Here is an 18,691-nt window from a genome sequence, read left to right on the forward strand (position 1 = left end):
AGTCTTTGAGAAACTTCAAAGCTGGTCCAAGAGCTGCTTCACATCTAACCATTGGGGGTGGGCTGGATTGAAGGCTGCAGGGGAAAGGATGAGTACCTAAATAGGATGCTCCGAGGGAGTCCCTGGCCGTCTGGAAAAGAACCGGCTCGTGAACTGAGGGTGTGGTCACATCCACGGTGGTCCAGGACACGCTGTGGGAGGAGCCGCAGGCCACTCGAGTGATCTTCTGTCCCTCAAGACCCTGCACCAGGGTGGGCTTCCTGTTAACTGTGGTGGTGCCGTTGCCCTGCTGCCCGTGGTCGTTGTCACCCCACGCATACACCTGGCAGAGAAACGCGACACCATGACTGGATTTCACTTTGGTCAGTGCCTAAAAAGCCTTCAAGGTTTCTGTGAGCTGTTGTTAAATACAGCTTTCCATACTGCCACACATGAAAAACGTAAAGGCACCGCTCCAAGCACTCAATCTTAACAAGCTCTTCAAGCTGTCAAATATCCAGTAGCTGCCTCTCATCATTGGAAGTGATGTGCTAACATTATTAAATTTGTTCTGAGGGAAGATATTATACAAGATGAAATAAGCTGTGTAACAGCAAAGGTCAGAGGTGCCTGGAAAAGTAGAGGGAGAGTCGATAAATAAACTACGGGAGGGGAGATTCACCTCTGGATCAGTGCCATGGCAGTAAATGAGCAGAGTGCCTGAACTATGTGCTTTGGTTTATAATCCTCCGGTACAGACCTGTCCTGTGTCTGTAACAGCCAAGCAGTGCAGAGCCCCAACAGCAACATGGACTATCTTTTTGCCCCTCAGTCCCTCCACCATCTGGGGTTTCCGCACATGGACGTCGGTGCCATGGCCCAATCGGAAATAATCGCCTTTGCCCCTGTTTGGAAACACAAACCATGAACAACTAGAAAGGACAAATGACGACTGATCTCATGCCGTGATTTAATCTTTGGTCCATCTGACCATGTCCACACGACTCCAGATTTTGTGAGAGCCAAGGAGAACTGCGCTCCACATTCAATTTGGCAGACCCCCTGCCCGTTGAGCCTCTCTATGTTCTGGGGGATGTTGCAGCCCTCACTGCCTCCACGACCCAGCTTCCCAAAGTCCCCATCACCCCAGGAGAACACCAGCCCTACAAAAATAAGCACATCACCCACAAACTGAAACACATCTATCAAGGCCAAAAGAAAACTTATACCAAGTGTTAAAGGTGTTATGTGGAGTCTTCACTGTTATGATGTGGCTGATCTCCACAGGATGCTGTTAAATACACTGACAGACATACCTTCATCAGTGAGGGCTAGAGTTTGAGCATCCCTGCTCCCACAAGCCACCTGGATAACACGGTGTCCCAGAAGCACTTTTACCTTCATGACAAAGACACAGCAAGTGCGCATTACACATTTCATACTACTCATGGATTCATAGCAGCAAAACATCATAACCCAGAAAACCCAGAAAAGTCATCAATGTCCCTGTAAAGTACAGGAGTAAAGGTAGGAGACATGGACGCACCAGTTTAGGCCTCAGCTGAGTGGTGTTGTCCCCATGTCCAAGGCGTCCATATTCCCCCAAACCCCAGCTGTACAGCTCCCCACTGGAGGTGATTGCTGCACTGTGAGAGCTGCCACAGGCAATGTCACGGATGCGCTTTGTCTTCAGTGCCTCAATTAACCGAGGCTTGTCACAGTTCCTGCGATGGAAAGTCACACTTCTCTTTAATCACATCATCAGGACAACTTCTATTGAGAACAGTAATAACTTTAAGTGAAACAAGTCTATGAAAAACAAGAGCCTTAACAAAAGCATCTCATCTTTAAAAAATACCTGAGTTCTAGAAAAGGTACAGTAAGATCTGATTAAGATGTCTGTGCAAAATAACATACATTCTGCTGAAGTGGCCCAGTTTGCCGTCATCTCCCTCTCCCCAGGAGAAGACCTTCCCATCCACGGTCAGGGCCATGGCGTGTCGCCCCCCGGAGTGCACAGCAACCTTCTTCACCACGTAGTTGCTGAGTGCCGTGATCTGACGGGGGATTGGGATGGTCCCGCTGGACAGGCCCAGGCCTAACCTGCCATTAGTGGCCTCTCCACACGCATAGATCTTCCCCTCGACCGTCACTGCAGCAGGGACACAGTATTACATACAGCAAATGTGCATCTTACATAAGAACATAAAGAAAAATATGTCTCCCACCTGCGAAGAGGCTTTTGGAACCACCGGCCACTTGAACCACATTGAGAGCAGAGAGTGTTTCAGAGAAGGAGGGCACCTTGATCTGTGAAGACACGAACAACGCTGATGAGAGAATGCAGCAGACATGTCTCCTCCCATCTGCTGTCTCTCCTCTATGACCACCAGCAGGTTATGAAAACACATCCTCAAATGTGCTCAGCATACATCAAGCTCAAAGACGGTGCACGGGCCTGTGCTGTAGATCTGATATACTGGGGTCATGGGTGGAAAGCAAAGCTCAAACTACCTGTGTTACGCCTTTGTGGCATGTGAACCACAGGCTACTCTCCAAGTTTAATTTAATGAAAAACACTCTGAGCTGCACCTTGGAGCCCTTGAGTCCTCCCAGCTGGTCCTTGTCATTCAGCCCCCAGACAAACACTTTGGTCCTGATGGTGGCTGCAGACTCCAGTCCTGAAGACTTCTTCCGAGCAAGGCTGAAGGACATGAACACACCGTGAGAACAATGATATGAATCCACTTTGTCTTCATTTGAATGTTCCTGTCTTTACTGATTGAAAATGAAAAAACAACACAGCTGCGTTGGAGTAAAATTAGTGAGTTTGCACAAAAGGAACAGAACAAACACACTTAATTCAGCTAACAGTCCTCGACCGTGATGATCTTTCATGTTTGCATGAAGCCATGCACCTGTGAGCGTATACATATTAATCTATTCAGTTCTACATTCTCAGTTTTCTTGTTTTCTTATCAACCTCCAAAAACTAAAGCTTTGCAGATTAGCCTGCATCAGAAGAAACTCCCAGCCAGATTCATGTTCACTGGAAAACATCCACAGCCACATGGCACATATTCCTGCGGCACTGAAATTCTTATTCCTTGGCCGGTCATACCTCCCAGTGGCAGTTTTGTCATCGTCCTCTTCTTCATTGTCCGACGCCAGGAAAGGGACTGTGGCCAGGTCTTCATCCTCTGCTCTGATGCGCCCAACGATAGCAAGCCCATGAATCTTGCAGTCAATACCGGAGCTGCGGCACTGCTTGATAGCAATCTCGATATATCTGTGATACTGGAGCAAAGACATCATTCAAGTTAATACAGGGCTGTTCTTTAAAGCAAAAAATAATGATCAGAAGTTGATGTCTTCAGCTAACCAACCTCAGTACAGTCACTGAGGAGGAGGACAGTGGTGTCTGTGGGATTGATGTTGATTGTCTTCAGCTCAATCAAGTTGTTCAAAGAGCTTCCACCTGTGCATCATGACAAGCATTACTCATGATGATAAAAGACAATTAAAAATATGAAAACTCAAGAACACCCCAATTTGAAGACCAAACAGTAGATTAGAAATGCAGAATACAATTGTCTAATGGCAGCAAAACACAGCCTCTATTCAAACTTAGGGGAAAATATTCATGTTGTGAACATAAATACAACCCACCTGACACCACCACTAGTGAGGGCATGTAGCTGCTGTCCGCTGGGTCCACTATCATCTTCAGCCTGTGCACAAGTACGTCAGGGAAGAGCTCAAGACGAATCCAGTGCTGCAGAGGGAGGAATGACAGAACCCGTCAGGTAATGCATGACACTTTAATAAAACTAAACCAAACAGGCTGTCGTCCTGCTTATTAGAATATGCAATTCAATCTCCTGCCTTTCCCTGCGAGCCCGAGGACTGCCAACACTGATCACTGCAGTCAATGAGCCGTGACGCCTGGTTAACGGAGGATGACACATTGAGGCTCTTGACAGCACGAGACCAGTCGTCAATCAGCATCCCTCGCTGGCTGCTGTGATGCTTCTTGAGCTGTTTTCCTGAGCGGCCACAGAATGCCGGAGACTGGCCTAATCGCAGGGAAGATGAACAACAGGTTTTTACACACGTGCAGGCAAACGGAAACGCCGCGGATACGATCTTGATGAATGTGTGACGTACCAGGCTCATTGATTCTGCCAAAGGAATGCCTGGTGTTGTGTTTGCGGGTCTTGAAGCAGTTCTCACAGAAGTCGAAGTCGTCACAGTTCCTGCATTTGAACCTGGCGCCGTTTATAGGGAACATCTGGCAGCCGTCACACCTGCAGACGAAACCAGTTGCTATTTCAACATCATGTTGAGATACGAAGTTAATTGGGCTGACAGAAACCTCAAACATATCAATACCTCACTCCAGGGTGAACACTGGGCACCAGTTCCATTTCAGACAACAAGCCAGTCCAGTGGGACTGCTGAGGGAAGTCTACGATCACATCTTTTCCATTGGCACTGAAAGCTGAAACAAACCATTTGGCTCCATTAGTGCAGGAAACTCATCTAAGGAGGCGTTCAGGTTATAAACAGGATCAAAATTGGAGAAGAGGCTGCAGAGGATGATTTACCTTTCACAACCCCAACACTCCTGTGAGTGACGGAGCCCCATTTGTACTTTGGCGTGGTGACTGTGGGCTTCACCCTCACTTTGTCCCCAATCTTTATATGGGAAGGAGAACTTTGTGGTGGGAATCCTACAAATAATGACCAAAAACATGTCAAAGAATGAAGAGAAAACATGCTGTCAAGGTTTTCTCATTTCAAGCATCAGGTCACATTAAAGCTCAAAGTTTACCGAGTAGCTCGATGTGGATGTATCGGACCCAGTACGTTCCTCCTTTCTGCTGCCAGTCACACTGCACATTTAAGTCATGAAGTCCATCTCTGTCCAGCTTGATCACTTTCCCAACATCGCCATCATACACTTCCTCATACGTTCTGCAGCACTTTACCATCATCCCCACCTGCGGAGAAGCCACTGATCCATCAGACGTCTGTCACATTTCCTCAAGGCAGTTTTAGAAACTCTTGAAAAGGCCGCTGCTCTCACCTGAATGTTCTCTCTCACATACACAGCATAATCATCGTTGCTTTGGAAATCTGATCTCTTCTTAAACGTCTGGCTTTCAGTCACCACTGCACCTGGAGGCTAATGTCACACAAAGCTATTATCAGTCATGTCATAAGGACAGGCCGAGTGGCAGGTGACTCAGTCTATTATTGAGTCGGTTTATAGCAGAAATAAAAGAAGTTAATGTACCACAGAGAATGTCGGCTCAGCCTCCTCCAGCTCCTCCAGGACCTCCTCATCAGAGTATTCATCCGACACAGTGTCTGCATCTGACAGCTCGGTGACGTGAATGTCTGGATGGTCGAGCAGCCAGCCCACCAGAGCCTCAACACCTGATGTATATGCTCAATTACTCTCCAGAAGCAGATCTCAGTATTATATCAAATACAGCAGACAGATTGCAGCAGGAATGGCAGCACAAGCAAAGTGACAAATTCAGGTTTGTGTCATATGAAATGATACCTGGGACACCAGAAGCACTGCCTGTAGTTCCAGACAGCGACTTCAAGGCAAACTCGATGTTTTTCCGTGGGAACCCCATCTCCATTAGCTGGAGGACTATGGGTAAAGGAGGGACAGGGGAGGTCTTCTGTTTCTTCTGCTTGGGAGGTCGGACATGTTGTACGGTGACAGGCGTGGTGGCCTCACTGGAGCTGCTCTCCTCAAACAGTGGAGAGGACGGGTGGGCAGATTCCACAGCCAGGTACTGACACACAGCCAGAGCTGCAGCCTACGTATACAACCATGCACAGATAACGCTGAGGTCAAACCAAACACACCAGCTCTGATGTGTGCAATTTTAACTCTGACACCTAACGCTGGGTTACCAAAGAGAGGCTTACGGACTCACCTCCATCTCCTGCCTGTCAAAAATGGCTTTGATTGGGGAGGGCTGAGTGGCAGCAGACAGCAGCTGCTGCAGGAGGATCAATGGAGGCAAGGGGCCCTCAGGGGACAAGTCTCCCACATCAGGAGATGACACCACGGGATCTTCTGCAAACAAAAACACAAAAAGCAGGCATCGTGAAGAAGCCCAAACAGAAGAGATAAATAACAGCTACCTGGTGCTTCAAATTTCTGCTCAGAAAACTTAAACATCCACCCACATATTATGCACAAGAGTGCAAGGTAAGCTGACTGGCATCCTCCCACACGCAGTAACCGCTGTGCTGCATCAAAAGGATTTGCACTAATTGTGCAAACGAAGCTCTTCATAAACAAAATGCCCACCCAGTCCACCCAGATGGAGCCGCAATGGTGCCCCAAAACAGCAGGTCAAATTCAACCCTTCGCAGGATGAGGTCTTACCACTGGGGTTGGGTCCTATGTCGACAACTGCCGGCTGGGAGAGGATCTGCCTGAGTTTGTCCTGATGAGAGAGCAGGGCCCGCGCTGCTTTTAAAATGTAGAGCCTCAGCTGCTGGCACCGCAGCAAATGGATGTCAACCTGGTCAGCTGGAAACACAATAGCTTTGATTAAATCCACTGGACTAGACCTGAGGCTCTGAACACTGAATCGAAGCATCGCCCACAGAATAAAACCTTTGGGCATGTCATTACTTGTAAAAGACGAAATCAGACAAGGTATCATTTATCCTAAGAATGAAGTCATGCATCCTGCAGGGCACTTTGCCTAAATGCAGTCAGCGTCTCTCAGCACCTGTAAGTCCTCTGCTCAGGGACTTCTTCATGCGTTGTTTCTCCAGTTTGCTTCCGGCCAGGCTGACCAGCTGGGCCCAGACTGCCAGCATGGACTCAGTGAAAGGCAGGTTCTGCACACTGAAGGTAACTCCAGGCAGCTGAAAAATGACAGAAATGAGAGACAGAAAATCACTATTTTATTGTCTGCTGAACTTGCTTTAAGTAAAAGTTGAGCAAACATGATCTAAATGCTTCCATACCGGTTTGAGGTGGCTGAGCAAGCAAACCCTGCAGGTCCTCATCTCGTGAAACTGGACGGTGATGCGTCCTTTTGGGGTAATGCGAGTGACTGTTCCCTCTCCGTACTCCTCATGAATAACTTGGCCTCCCAGCCTGAGGCGCCCATCGATTCCTCCAATGACAGCCAACACTGCCATCAGACTGCCCACTCGAGGACCCTCTGAATCAGGAAAATACTCCTCCAGGAAACACTGAGGCAGAGAGGGGACATTTAACAGATTTGATCGATGAAGCCTGAATGACAGCACTGCTGTGAGTTAACATTTTAACTAATAACTGAATCCATAATACTGCAATAATTCTTACCGCTTCAGACTGGCAGCCTGCCATAACATCTCCAATGGAACTCAGCTGAGTGTTGATGTAATCATTTATCATGCTGTTCCACTGGCCGAGAGAGTGCAGAGTGCGCAGGACAGAAACGATCTCCTCAGCCAGAGTGCTGCTGTGAGTGGCTGTAAGGGACGCCTGAGGACGGGACTTCCTCCTTCTCAGGGAGCCCTCTGTGTGCAGGAAGTAGACATTTAAACCTTTTAAGAAAACAAAGATTTCCAGCAAAAGCCTGAGCACGATTCATCGACATACCTCTGAGAAGTGGCAGGTCTGAGGAGCAGGTGCTGAGCAGGCTTCCCAAGAAGTTGAACAACTTCTCCACCAGGAACTTCATGTCCTGAGACCGCTCCGTCTTGTCCCATGATGGCAAGACTGCCTGCAGGAGACGCAGTGCCAGAATCTGGAAACACACACGGTGCACAAGTGTTAGTTTCAAGTCCACTGCTCTGAGGTTCTTCCTGATTATATTTTCCTAGAGAACCTCGATAACAAAACTTGTCTAAAAGCATTCAGAAAAAATGCATCAACAACAGCACGAGCAGCACATCTGACATGACCATGTTAATCATCCCACCTGTCTCTGCAGAGTGATGGCATTGAAGGACTGGTGTCCCTCAACAATTCGGATGAGCAGGCCAATCCACGCCGAGGAGCTGAGTGTGGTGCACATCTGAGGCATGAGAGCGATGCTGCGTATGAAGCCCAGCGTGCACCAGCTCCTGTGCTGCTCCCGAGAGACCAGCCTTTGGGAGTGGCAGCCTGACAACAAAGATGGGTCCACTTAGAATAAGACTCGTCCAACAACTTGTCTCACACAAACATAAACTGCTCTTTGTCAATATGGCGGGTCAGTTACCTGTCTTGTCATTAGCTCCACTCTCCACAAGCATCCTCAGTAGCCCACAGAGGGTCCGTGTAGCATCTGTTTGCAACACCTCTGCATAGATGCCAGCTGATAGAGACAGTGTCTTCAGCAGGTTGACTGTGCTGGTTAGCATCATAGCTGTCGGGTGGCTGCTCTTCTCCATTAGCTCACCTTCTGTAACAGTGAGAGGACATTGCAAACGTCATTATTTGAATCTCACGTGTTGTTTGCAGCTATGGTGATTTGTACCGAGGCTGACCTGTGTCATCCTCTGTGTCTGAATCCTCAGTCGGGGGCTGGGCAGCTGGTGGTGGCTCTGCCAGTTTAAGGTCATATTTGCCCTCTTTGCCCATCCTGTAAGAGTTGGTGCTGCTTGTATCCCACTGGACCCTGATCCAGCCATCCTCGCCCAGCTCCCCAATGACCCGGCCGAGGCCTGGTGCTGGTCCATCCTGCAGAGCAAGCACAGGGTCAAACACTAAACAGGCTTTTTCTTCCCTACTTTGGTTTGTAATTACAAAGCAGAGACCCATGAGCTGCTTAAGTGGCTGCAAAATGCATTCAGCTACCTGATCTCCCCATTTCCAGTCAACTCCCCTCATAACCCTGGTGCCTATCTTCATCATGGCAGCCAACTCAGGGCCAGAGGCGGGTAGTGGGGCAGGAGCAGCCTCCTTTCTCGACTCCTCCAGTACTGTGGCCGATCCTCCGAGTGCACATAAACTCAAGTCCTCCTCACTGCTGTCTGTGCTGGGCCCTTGAAATAGAACAGAGGAGACCTCAAACACCTCCATCCCTAAATGTGTGCAGATGCCTGTCTGCTGCTATTCTGGATTGCATGTATTTGACTGCACAGCACTCACCTATGAGCCGCAGTATGCTCTGTGTGAGGGCCAGTATGCCAGAATTGAGCAAGAGACTGAGGCTGTTGGAGCCATGTTTGAGAGACAGCATGTGTATCATGGACAGAAGGAAGCGGGCTTGTGGAATGGTGCCAAGACTTGGTCCTGCAGGGTTCTCATTGGTGATGGTCTGCAAGGGTACAGGCTGCACACCTGCATACAAGAACAGGCCAGTGTGTATAACAGGTCTAAAAATGATATTATACCAGTACCACTTTCTGAGATGAGACCAGACCAAGACACTCACCGAGCTCTTTGAAGCGGGCGCTGGCCTCAAGCAGGATGTTGCGAACATTATGGATGGCCCAGGAATACAACTTGCCGAAGGTCACCTCCAAAAGCATGCGGTTGAAAGGAGGGATCAGATCCACGTCCTTCAGGCAGTCAGACAGGGGCTCTCTGAAGAGGACAGTTGAAAGATTAGAAGGCCTAACACCTGATTACAGATACCATCATTACATCATTAGTATTGTTTCTGCTTGAGCATTCACACAAAATCACATGATGATCAAATCATATTTCACTGTGATAACAATAGATCCATAGATCCAAACTGTGGACTTACCCGATGTTGGTCCCTTCTGGTATGACCCTCTGCCAGCCACAGAACATGGCATACTGCACAGACGGCAGCAGGAAGCTTCTGGAGGCCAGCTTCAGCATGGTGTCAATGCCCTCGAGTCTCACCTCAGCCCTCTCCAGCTACAATGAGTTAACACGTACATCATACATCATGATGACCCTTCATGTGTTTTCTATCACTATGGCCAAAGTCAGTGACAATTTTTTGTTTCCAGTCACCTGTTTGAGAAGACACTTCCTCATCTTCTCCACGTCCAGGGGCTCCTCTTTCAGTGCAAACTCTACTATGGTGGCCATGAGGCTGGATTGAGAAAAAGCACCCTGAACACTGTGTTTCAGCCACCGGTACTTGTGGACATTGGCCACAGTGTTCAGAAGCGGATGCCACTTGTCCTGCTGTAAAGTACAAAACAGGACAGGAATGTCAAACTGCTCAACCACAGCTACTGTATTAGTTTTTAGAAGTATTACCAAAATATACACTGAGACTAAGCCTTCCACCTGTAAGAAACATTGTTAGACTGTCTCAAGCACGAAGGCTATTGGGACATTATTTATTTTTACAATAATTAAGCCCCATTAAATTACCTTGGATGTCCTGCTCGTAGGTGATTTCCTGTCAGCAGGTGTGGGGCTGATGTGGACATTAATTTCTTCTTCATTGGTCCCTTCATTCTCCAGCTTTGGCTCTTCTATGTCAGCAGACTCTGACTTCTTAGGCACTAAAGGACAGAATACATTTAAATGAAGAAATGGGTTATATGATAAGGAAATAAAAACCCGATCACAGTGTGGTCGGTTTTGAGTAACCCACCTCTTTTTTTCCTGCGGTCCCTGATGAGTTTCTGGGTGATCCTCCTCCAGCGTGGCTGAGAGCTCAGCAGCTTCAGTTTGGATACTATAGACAGGTCGTTGCTTACAGCCGGACGCAGCTCGTTAAACAGGAAGCGCAGACGCTCGATCACAGGAGCACACACCTCCTTGTACGAGCGACCTTGTTCCTGATGGGTCTACAGTGAGTGGGACAAAGCAAACACGTCATTAGTTTATCTTTGATTCTCCTTTGTATTGCAAAATGACCTGATATTCTCCACTTGGGAAGTTATCTTGTGTTTTGGTCTATTAGTCCAGCGGTAATCATACCTTAATTAAAGAACACTTTGCTTGGTAGACCATGCGGCACACGTCAATCACAGATTTAGGGAGGGACCTCTGTTTCCCTTGGTCCACACCCAAGGCACATTGACTGACGAGTGAAAGAGCAACGTGACCTGTGACAGAAAGACATTTCACTCTGAATCACTGCACAGGTGCAAATCATGCCAGATGTGACGAGCTGCTTATCAAAGTGCTGAGGATTGTGGAAGTGCAGAAAGGAAAGATTTAAATGCATCTGCACATAAGCAGTAACAACGAGAAGCCCACTTCAGTAGCAAAGTGAGCCAAAATTAGCTCGTCAAACAGTCTGTCTGAGACCAGTTGCTAGGTTACCAAGGTCCTGATGTTTGAGCAGGCAGCAGAGCAGCAGGCGGCCGACCTCCTCCACAGGGTGTTCCGGGGGGAAGGTGATGGGTGTAATAAGATGGTACTGCTTACAGCAACGCTCTATTTGGCATAGGAAGTCCTGTAATGTGACACCAACAGCAAAACATGAAGGCACGACTGCTTACTTCAGTTTTAATGGATGCTGTGCAGCTACGCTGTACTGTACCTTCACAGTGTGGTCCTGAGTGTTGTTGTCAGCAATGGCCTGCAGGAAAGGCTGTGCGTGGTCGCTGAGGGTTATTCTTCGGGAGTAGAGTTTGGCCTTGTCTGGAGTGGTTGTACCCAGAGAGCTGCAGTGGTCTTCATCTTTCTCCTCATTGTAGTTATAGTGGATCTGACTGGTCTGCAGCCCCCCAGAGAATATGGAGGACTGGAGCCATTCTGAGCAAAGAAAGAAAAAAATGTAACCAATTCAAATGCAGAGTTCAGAGAAGACACATCTTGATTTGGTTGTTTTAAAAATCATTGAGCTCACTGGCACATTCGATCTCCATGGGGGACAGGGGGGTGCTCTTGGCCAGGTAGGAGGCGTGGAGACCCAGCAGCAGCCCCAGGTTCCTCTCTGTGTCAATCAGCGGGGAGGAGAGGCTGCTGAGGTCTGGAGTGGTGACTGTCTCCTGGTTAGGCTGCAGATGATAAAATATCAAAGACTGTAACCAATCATGGAGAATGACATCGATGTATGAGGTGTGTATTGGGACAGTTGGTACCTCCATGTACTGGCCGACACAGAAGGCCTGCATTGACTCTCTGGTGTCCTCAAACTGCAGAGCAGCTTCCAAAGCAACCACAGGGTCCTCTCCTGCAAACTGGGCTGCAAAATGACAGAAACAAAAGTGCAATGAGATTGAGCATTAGTCAGTAATCTCTACCTTCTGAAGTAAATAAAGAACTCTGAAATTTATTACGTTACATCTGATTGCAAACAGGTTTTTCAACCTTACCCAGGACACTGTTTCCTGTTAGCGACTGGGACTGAGCCTGGAAGTCCTTGATGTCATAGACCTTTCCGTCAATGACCGTCCAGAAACCTCCATCTTTGTTGTGGTTCTCCAGGTCGGCCTTGCGAATGAGGGAAACCTCCTCATTGTTCTTCGAACTTTGCCCTGTGAAGAAGGATCCTGCCGGAGCACAAAGGGGGCTATTTACGTTCTAAACCATAATACAGTGAACAGCTTCTAATCTTCACATAAAGAATTAAGATTTAAATAATTTCACATCAGGAACAGTGTAAGACACAATTGGTGTTATACCCATAATGCCTGGCCAGGCCAGATCCTCATTATCGTCCCTCTCATTTCCTGGGGCCAGGTGGTTGAAGCGGTCGAGGTGCTCCAGGAGTCCAGCAAGGAGAGGGATAGAGCCAGTCTCCTGCATTAGACCTGCATCAATGGTGAGGAGGAGGACGATGGACACCACTAACTCAGGCAGCAGCACTCCTATGGAAGAAGAAACAGCAAGGCATCCGTAATTTCCTCAGTTCCTGAAAGGTATGCATATAATCCATGCAACAGTCAGCACAGCGAGGGAGGGATTACCAGTTAGATCTCCTTCAATAACACGAGAGACTTCAGCAAAGTGACGGCGGCCAGTAGAGGCAATACTCGTTGCCACTGGGAGGATGTCTCCAATGTGAGTACACAGCAGGGCGATGTACTTTTTTAACAGGGAACCAACACCCAGAAGCTCAGGATCTGCAAGAGCAACAGACAGGTCAAATGCTACCCATCTGTTTTTCAAACTTGTAAAGCAGTTACTCTTATCTGGATGACTAGAAACAAACACTTGGTGTGAAATGCACGACTTACTGTATCCATTGACATGCTCTGTGCCGTTCACACCCAGGTAGAGCTTGCTAACCAGCAGCCGCTGGAAGCGCAGCAGCAGGTCCAGAGATGCAGAGCGTTCCTTGCTGACATGCTCCGCCTCCAAATAGTTGGAAATACGGCGAGCAACATCCTTCAGCCTCGCAATGGTCTGGGAGGCGATGTTCCTGGTGAAATCAAATAAATAAGTAATTGTGCTGGCAGACAGCATGGGATTACGCTGCGTAGGTGTAGCGTGATTGAAGCGAAGAGCAGGTACCTCAACAGCTGCTGTACAAGCTGCACCAGAGGCAGGCTTTGCTTCCCTGCGGACTCATAGATGCCTGTGTTGATGAGGTCTTTGTCCAGAACGGTGCGACAGCGGTGCATGGTGGAAGCATTGGCCTCCTGCTCGTCAATCTCCTTCTCTTTCTGAGCCTCCTTCTTGGCTTCAATGTCCTGCCATAAAAAGAAATTGCAAAGTATGATTGCTGTGTCCAGTGAGAGGTGCATTTCGTCATTTCCTGCATTATTTCGGGTGCAGGATATTTTGACTTTTAAAGTCTATTATTCTGTATTAGTTGAAGGATTTCCCAGTTAGCAGGGTTCAACTAATAGATTTGCCAAAAGGCCCAGAGTTTGGGTTAAACAAATCAGAAGAAATTTGATGAAAATTAAATTCAAACTGAATACATTACACAAGAAAAGAGAGGAGTGATGACTCATTTAATGGCATTTAACACACTGACCTGTATCTCAGCAGTGATGGCTGCATTCAGTGCAGATTCCAACCCCCCATCAGCCATCAAACTGCTGACCAACAGGTCGATCATGAAGCGACGTCCAGGGCTCACGCTCATTTCATTTCCGGATGCTGGAGAAAAAAATAAATAAATAAAGACCTCAGCGTCTCCTGTCCTGACCGTTTTTGACTTCGTAGCACCGTTAATGGAATATTAAGTGTCCATTACTGTGTTTAATCAGTGTTAGGAGAGGCTCTGATTTGCACTCACCTGCATTAGGCAGAAGTGAGGATAATGCCCTAGCCCTTTCCTCAGCAGTGGGCAGCAGCACTGACCAGCCACTTTGGAGGACTGCTTGGGCAGCTGCTTGCACAGTATTAAGCACCCCAGCATTGCTAGCGAGTACTACCACTGTTTGTTTGAGGTTGTTCAGCAGCACGCTGCCAAGCCCCAGTCCCAGCTCCTCTGGATCCACCTGGTTACTGATGGCTGCATGCAGCTGAGGAGGGAAGTTTTAGAAATATTATGTTCAGAGGTCCAAGAAGTCCACTTTTGCAATCTTAGAAACTATTCTGTGAGGTAAACTAGGCATGAAAGAAGCTGTGGAGATGTAAAAACTTTATATTGTTGAGAAAATCTAACACTGACACAAATAAATGAAACACCAACTGCTGATAGACAGTCGCCTACCTGGAGCCTGAGCAGGTTGAGCGTGGCGACTACCATGCACTCCTTCTCCTGAGGGGGAGGCCAGTCTGAGCTGCCGTCCATTCCCTCGCTGACCTGTCGCAGGAGCAGGTCCAGCTGCTCAAAGGTCATAGGGCAAACGTCCACCACAAAGGGCACACGCTGCCCAACAGACCACTCTGAGCACGAGGACCAGGCGAAGCTCTGAAAACACACAGACAGTGTTTTGGGTCCAATCATTACAAGCATATAAAAATCATCAACGGCAGTTCTGCATTACCTGTCCTGGACCACAGGAGATTCCCACTATGTGTTTGGAGTTGAGCCCTGGAAGTGCCTTAGGCTGCTTCTTGTTAGAAAAGAGTGTATCAAAGTGCTGCAGCTTATCATTGCTGCCCCAGCTGTGCACCTCCCCGTCATCAGTGAGGGCTAGGCAGTGTGTAGAGCCCACAGCAATATCCACAACTTTCTTTCCTGAGTGCAAAAAGAGCAGGCCAAGATCAGCCTTTGTGTGAAGCTTCTGACAATATAAACACGTATATAAGATAGTCAGCTCACCCTGTAAACTGTCGAGCAACTTGGGGTAGCGAACATGCTCATCGGTGCCATGACCAAGGCGCTGATTGTCTCCCTTCCCCCAGGTGTACACTTGGCCATCTTTGGTGAGGGCCACTGAAAACTGGCTGCCACAGCACACCTTCACAATGTCCAGGTCCTGCAGTTTTTCCACAAGTTTGGGTGTCTTGCAGCCATCACTGCCTCCTCTGCCCAGTTTGCCATAGTCTCCGTCCCCCCAGGACCACACCTGACCTGTGGAAACACGCAGAGGTGGTCATCAAAAACACTAACGCTGCAGTTAAGGCGATGCTGAAGGATTTAAGAAAAGACTCTTGTTTTTACCATTTTCAGTCACAGCGAGTGTTTGTGCATCGCCACTTCCACATGCCACATCCACCACCTTTAGTCCCTTCAGCGCCGTCACCAGCATGGGTGTGGTCTGGTCCTCGCTGGAGCCTATCAATGCAGTCAGAGCTCATTTTCAGTGGTAAAACAGACAAAGATGTTGTTATTCAAGCTCAGGCTGGGTGAAGAATTTCAAAGCAGGTGGAGCTTACCGTGGCCCAGTCGACCGTAGTTCCCTCTGCCCCATGTATACAGCTCACCATCAGCAGTGATCGCAGCGCTGTATGTGCTCCCACAAGCAACATGTACCACGTGCTTTCCTGTCTGTTTCCCATTGAAGGCTGCGATCATTGTGGGCTCTTCTAGATACCTGAAATAAAGGGAAAACGGGGATGTACACATACAAGATGCTTTTCAGGAGTCTCTCTGGCCATTGTGAAAGTAATTATTTATGTCTCAAGCATTGTTTTATACTTTTTATAAAGGATTTGTTGCTGTGGGGTATTTTCCATTGTTTCTTAAAATGCAGTTAATGGCAGCTCTCTTTTGTTTAATAGCATAAAACATGAATGCAACATCCTAGACTTGGGATGTAATTAATGCATAACTTTAGCATCTGTTAGCATCAATAATTCAGTTAGGCTACATCTTTTTGAAATGCCCAAAATCTACAGATTTACTGGTGTTTGTGAGTTGCAAAACTGTCTATATACCTTCGTATTTTATATTGAATAGAAATGCAAAATTAGAGGGACCCTGGAAATTAGACATCAGATTGGGCTTTTCTCTGGTTTCTTACGTGGTGTCTCCATGTCCAAGGCGGCCTCCGTCGCCACAGCCCCACGAGAACACCTCCCCATTGGATGACAAGGCCAAGTAGTGCTGCCCATCAGGATGAGCTGCAAGCTTCACAATCTTTCTGGAGCTCAGACAGTGGATTAGCATTGGAGCCTGCAACAAAACAACTGGGTGACTCAATCTGCAGAAGCTACTTCTTTGTTCTGAGTACAGCGAGTTCATTAGAGAGGGTACACAGATAAACAGAAAACACGTGTAACAGAACTGACCAGGGTTGTGCTCTTGTAGTTTTGGGTGTAAACAGCACCACTGCTGGACAGGATGAGAAAACCCTTTTCTGAACAGACAATCTGTGTGACTCCGAGGCTTGACAGAGCTTTACACTGAATGGGCCCATTAACATTGGCATAAAGCTTCCAGCCCAACAGGCCCCATGCGATCACTTCCTGCAGGGTTCCCTGGAACAAAACAAGACAGAGACAAAGTCAGGCTCATGGTGATTGTGTGCCACTGTGGATGTAATGTCCCCTTTGGCAGACATACTTAACCACAATCAAATGAGAGAGGCTGGCATGAATTTCATGCGCAGTATTTTAATAACCGTCGTGAATCCAAAGGAGGATTTACAAGGGAAACAGAGTACATAATAATAATTGCATTTATTTGAATGCTACTTTTCAAAACCAGTGTTACAAAGTGCCTTACAGCCAGCAGCAGTGAAATACAGTTATGATGGTTAAATGGCATAAAAGACAGAAGAGGGATAAAACTTAAAACAGTGGATGGTTGAAATAAAGAAACAATGATGAAATATAAAAACAGTGGGTGAATTAAAATAGAGCAATGCAAGACTTCAGTGCAAAGTCAGAGATATATATAGCACAAAGATGAAAAAGAGACACGTAACTCAAGCAATAATTGAAGGAACCGGTAGCGTCACTGACCTACAAAATAAGATAACTAATGATTCAGGCATTGTCAGCTGCTAAAAACAGAGCTGTCACCTTGTGTGATGTGGGGGAGTTGCAGTGTGGAGGACTGCAGGGAGAAGCCAGGCGGTCCAGGTGAGCCATGATCACCACGGCTGTTTGCCGAAGGTCAATAGCCAGGTCGTTATCCTGAGGCAAGGTCAGGTAGCGCAGGAAACTCTCATTTGGACTCAGGGGGGCTGTGAGGATCTGGAAATCACAGCAATCAACCACGTAATTAGGTTGATTATCAAGCAGGAAAAGAGCGACGGGGGTATTTAGAAACAGGCCTTTCCAAGCAACACACCAGACAGCAGACCATCATTTGATGACGTTTTGTTTGAGGTTTCTTGCTCTTTCATTAAATGACGGGAAAAGAAAAAGTGAGAGGGGGAAAATTCACCTCAGCTGCCTCTTCGGGAATGGGCTCGTCCTTGCTGCTGTGTATGTTCTGGAAGCGCTGCAGGAGGGGCAGCAGAGGGGCGCTGGTTCCCTGGGTGGAGCGCTCATTGTCCATCTCTCTGGTGCCGCTTTCCCACAGGCGCAGCAGCAGCAGAACGGCAGACAGCAGCTGACTGCAAAGACACAGCGACAAAGAGACAAAGTGAGCAGAGAGGGAGCACTGCATTTCATCTGCAGGAGCATATCAGCATAAGCAAATCAGCAGGCATTCGGGGTATCTGGTTACCTGAGAGTGCCCCTCTGTACAGCCAGCTCCAGCAGGATGGCCAGGGCCAGGTGCTGGTCCTGAAGAGGAATGTTGCCTTTGGTGCTGGCACTTCCGTGTACATCACTGGTCCCAGAAAAGACAATACATGAAGATTACACATCGTCCAACACATCTCACAACAGAACAACTAACCAGTAAATACGAACCTGAGGAACTTGGTGGCCCTCTCAACAACCTCGAGCCACACTGATGATACAGTTCCCTCATCGAACAGCGTAGCCTCTGGAAGAGCTCTCAGGGCATCCAGAGACTCCTGGAGGAGCTCACTGCAAAGATCTGCATCATCTCCTATAAAACACAAGCTTCTGTTTGATATACGGCTACACAACACACTGTACAATCTGCCAGGCCCAGCATGAGAGCATTTATACTTTCCCATGTTTCCCTAAATGTGGATCTAAAATGAAGCTAATGCATAAAATGATAGAAACATCGCAAATGCACCAACATCTGGCCTAAAACTGACTTCCTCAGTCACAAAAAGGAAGTGAGAACTATTTAGAACCACTGATTGATCCTGAGATGATTGGTGAAAACGGTCTCAACCTGGCATGCATTCAACCAATCAGATTAAATAATCATTATCCTGCAAAACGAAAAAAAAAAAAAGTTTCATAACATCCAGGATTTGTAGATGTGCTCATTCAGCAGGTGGTGGCTGAAAGAACATACTGTTACACTTCTGTTGTTCTTGTAGTGTATTCCAGGAATACAGCTACACTGAGAATGAGAGGCTTAACTGTGTGTGTGTGTGTGTGTGTGTGTGTGTGTGTGTGTGTGTGTGTGTGTGTGTGTGTGTG

General features: G+C 47.6%; 1 protein-coding gene across 2 annotated transcripts in view; it reads right to left on the minus strand.

Annotated features, from left to right (window-relative positions):
- Nucleotides 1–18,691, minus strand: part of herc2 (HECT and RLD domain containing E3 ubiquitin protein ligase 2) — a 38,450-nt gene that overhangs the window by 13,582 nt on the left and 6,177 nt on the right. Inside the window, exons 7-64 of one of the 2 annotated variants that reach the window (XM_070960919.1) lie at nt 18,038–18,179; nt 17,850–17,954; nt 17,565–17,736; nt 17,198–17,371; nt 16,463–16,651; nt 16,195–16,346; nt 15,608–15,765; nt 15,393–15,506; nt 15,051–15,302; nt 14,773–14,966; nt 14,496–14,696; nt 14,076–14,304; nt 13,812–13,936; nt 13,343–13,521; nt 13,066–13,250; nt 12,796–12,951; nt 12,511–12,696; nt 12,202–12,378; nt 11,968–12,071; nt 11,733–11,883; nt 11,424–11,638; nt 11,204–11,336; nt 10,856–10,983; nt 10,527–10,722; nt 10,301–10,434; nt 9,932–10,105; nt 9,696–9,832; nt 9,378–9,529; nt 9,092–9,283; nt 8,798–8,985; nt 8,488–8,680; nt 8,220–8,402; nt 7,938–8,122; nt 7,616–7,763; nt 7,337–7,533; nt 6,991–7,221; nt 6,750–6,888; nt 6,398–6,544; nt 5,940–6,082; nt 5,552–5,819; nt 5,279–5,421; nt 5,069–5,167; nt 4,814–4,982; nt 4,587–4,712; nt 4,372–4,480; nt 4,147–4,286; nt 3,865–4,055; nt 3,649–3,754; nt 3,366–3,457; nt 3,101–3,276; nt 2,572–2,683; nt 2,208–2,289; nt 1,897–2,131; nt 1,526–1,703; nt 1,296–1,377; nt 971–1,142; nt 740–884; nt 97–322 (exon numbers count right to left, since the gene is read on the minus strand). In XM_070960919.1, coding sequence (XP_070817020.1) covers nt 97–322; nt 740–884; nt 971–1,142; nt 1,296–1,377; nt 1,526–1,703; nt 1,897–2,131; nt 2,208–2,289; nt 2,572–2,683; nt 3,101–3,276; nt 3,366–3,457; nt 3,649–3,754; nt 3,865–4,055; nt 4,147–4,286; nt 4,372–4,480; nt 4,587–4,712; nt 4,814–4,982; nt 5,069–5,167; nt 5,279–5,421; nt 5,552–5,819; nt 5,940–6,082; nt 6,398–6,544; nt 6,750–6,888; nt 6,991–7,221; nt 7,337–7,533; nt 7,616–7,763; nt 7,938–8,122; nt 8,220–8,402; nt 8,488–8,680; nt 8,798–8,985; nt 9,092–9,283; nt 9,378–9,529; nt 9,696–9,832; nt 9,932–10,105; nt 10,301–10,434; nt 10,527–10,722; nt 10,856–10,983; nt 11,204–11,336; nt 11,424–11,638; nt 11,733–11,883; nt 11,968–12,071; nt 12,202–12,378; nt 12,511–12,696; nt 12,796–12,951; nt 13,066–13,250; nt 13,343–13,521; nt 13,812–13,936; nt 14,076–14,304; nt 14,496–14,696; nt 14,773–14,966; nt 15,051–15,302; nt 15,393–15,506; nt 15,608–15,765; nt 16,195–16,346; nt 16,463–16,651; nt 17,198–17,371; nt 17,565–17,736; nt 17,850–17,954; nt 18,038–18,179 — 9,411 coding nt within the window. Of the gene's footprint in view, nt 1–96; nt 323–739; nt 885–970; nt 1,143–1,295; nt 1,378–1,525; nt 1,704–1,896; nt 2,132–2,207; nt 2,290–2,571; nt 2,684–3,100; nt 3,277–3,365; nt 3,458–3,648; nt 3,755–3,864; nt 4,056–4,146; nt 4,287–4,371; nt 4,481–4,586; nt 4,713–4,813; nt 4,983–5,068; nt 5,168–5,278; nt 5,422–5,551; nt 5,820–5,939; nt 6,083–6,397; nt 6,545–6,749; nt 6,889–6,990; nt 7,222–7,336; nt 7,534–7,615; nt 7,764–7,937; nt 8,123–8,219; nt 8,403–8,487; nt 8,681–8,797; nt 8,986–9,091; nt 9,284–9,377; nt 9,530–9,695; nt 9,833–9,931; nt 10,109–10,300; nt 10,435–10,526; nt 10,723–10,855; nt 10,984–11,203; nt 11,337–11,423; nt 11,639–11,732; nt 11,884–11,967; nt 12,072–12,201; nt 12,379–12,510; nt 12,697–12,795; nt 12,952–13,065; nt 13,251–13,342; nt 13,522–13,811; nt 13,937–14,075; nt 14,305–14,495; nt 14,697–14,772; nt 14,967–15,050; nt 15,303–15,392; nt 15,507–15,607; nt 15,766–16,194; nt 16,347–16,462; nt 16,652–17,197; nt 17,372–17,564; nt 17,737–17,849; nt 17,955–18,037; nt 18,180–18,691 lie in introns of both variants that reach the window. The other variant, XM_070960918.1, reaches the window with a different exon arrangement.

The sequence above is a fragment of the Chaetodon trifascialis genome, chromosome 4, assembly GCF_039877785.1.
Source record: "Chaetodon trifascialis isolate fChaTrf1 chromosome 4, fChaTrf1.hap1, whole genome shotgun sequence".
NCBI classification, from domain to species: domain Eukaryota; kingdom Metazoa; phylum Chordata; class Actinopteri; order Chaetodontiformes; family Chaetodontidae; genus Chaetodon; species Chaetodon trifascialis.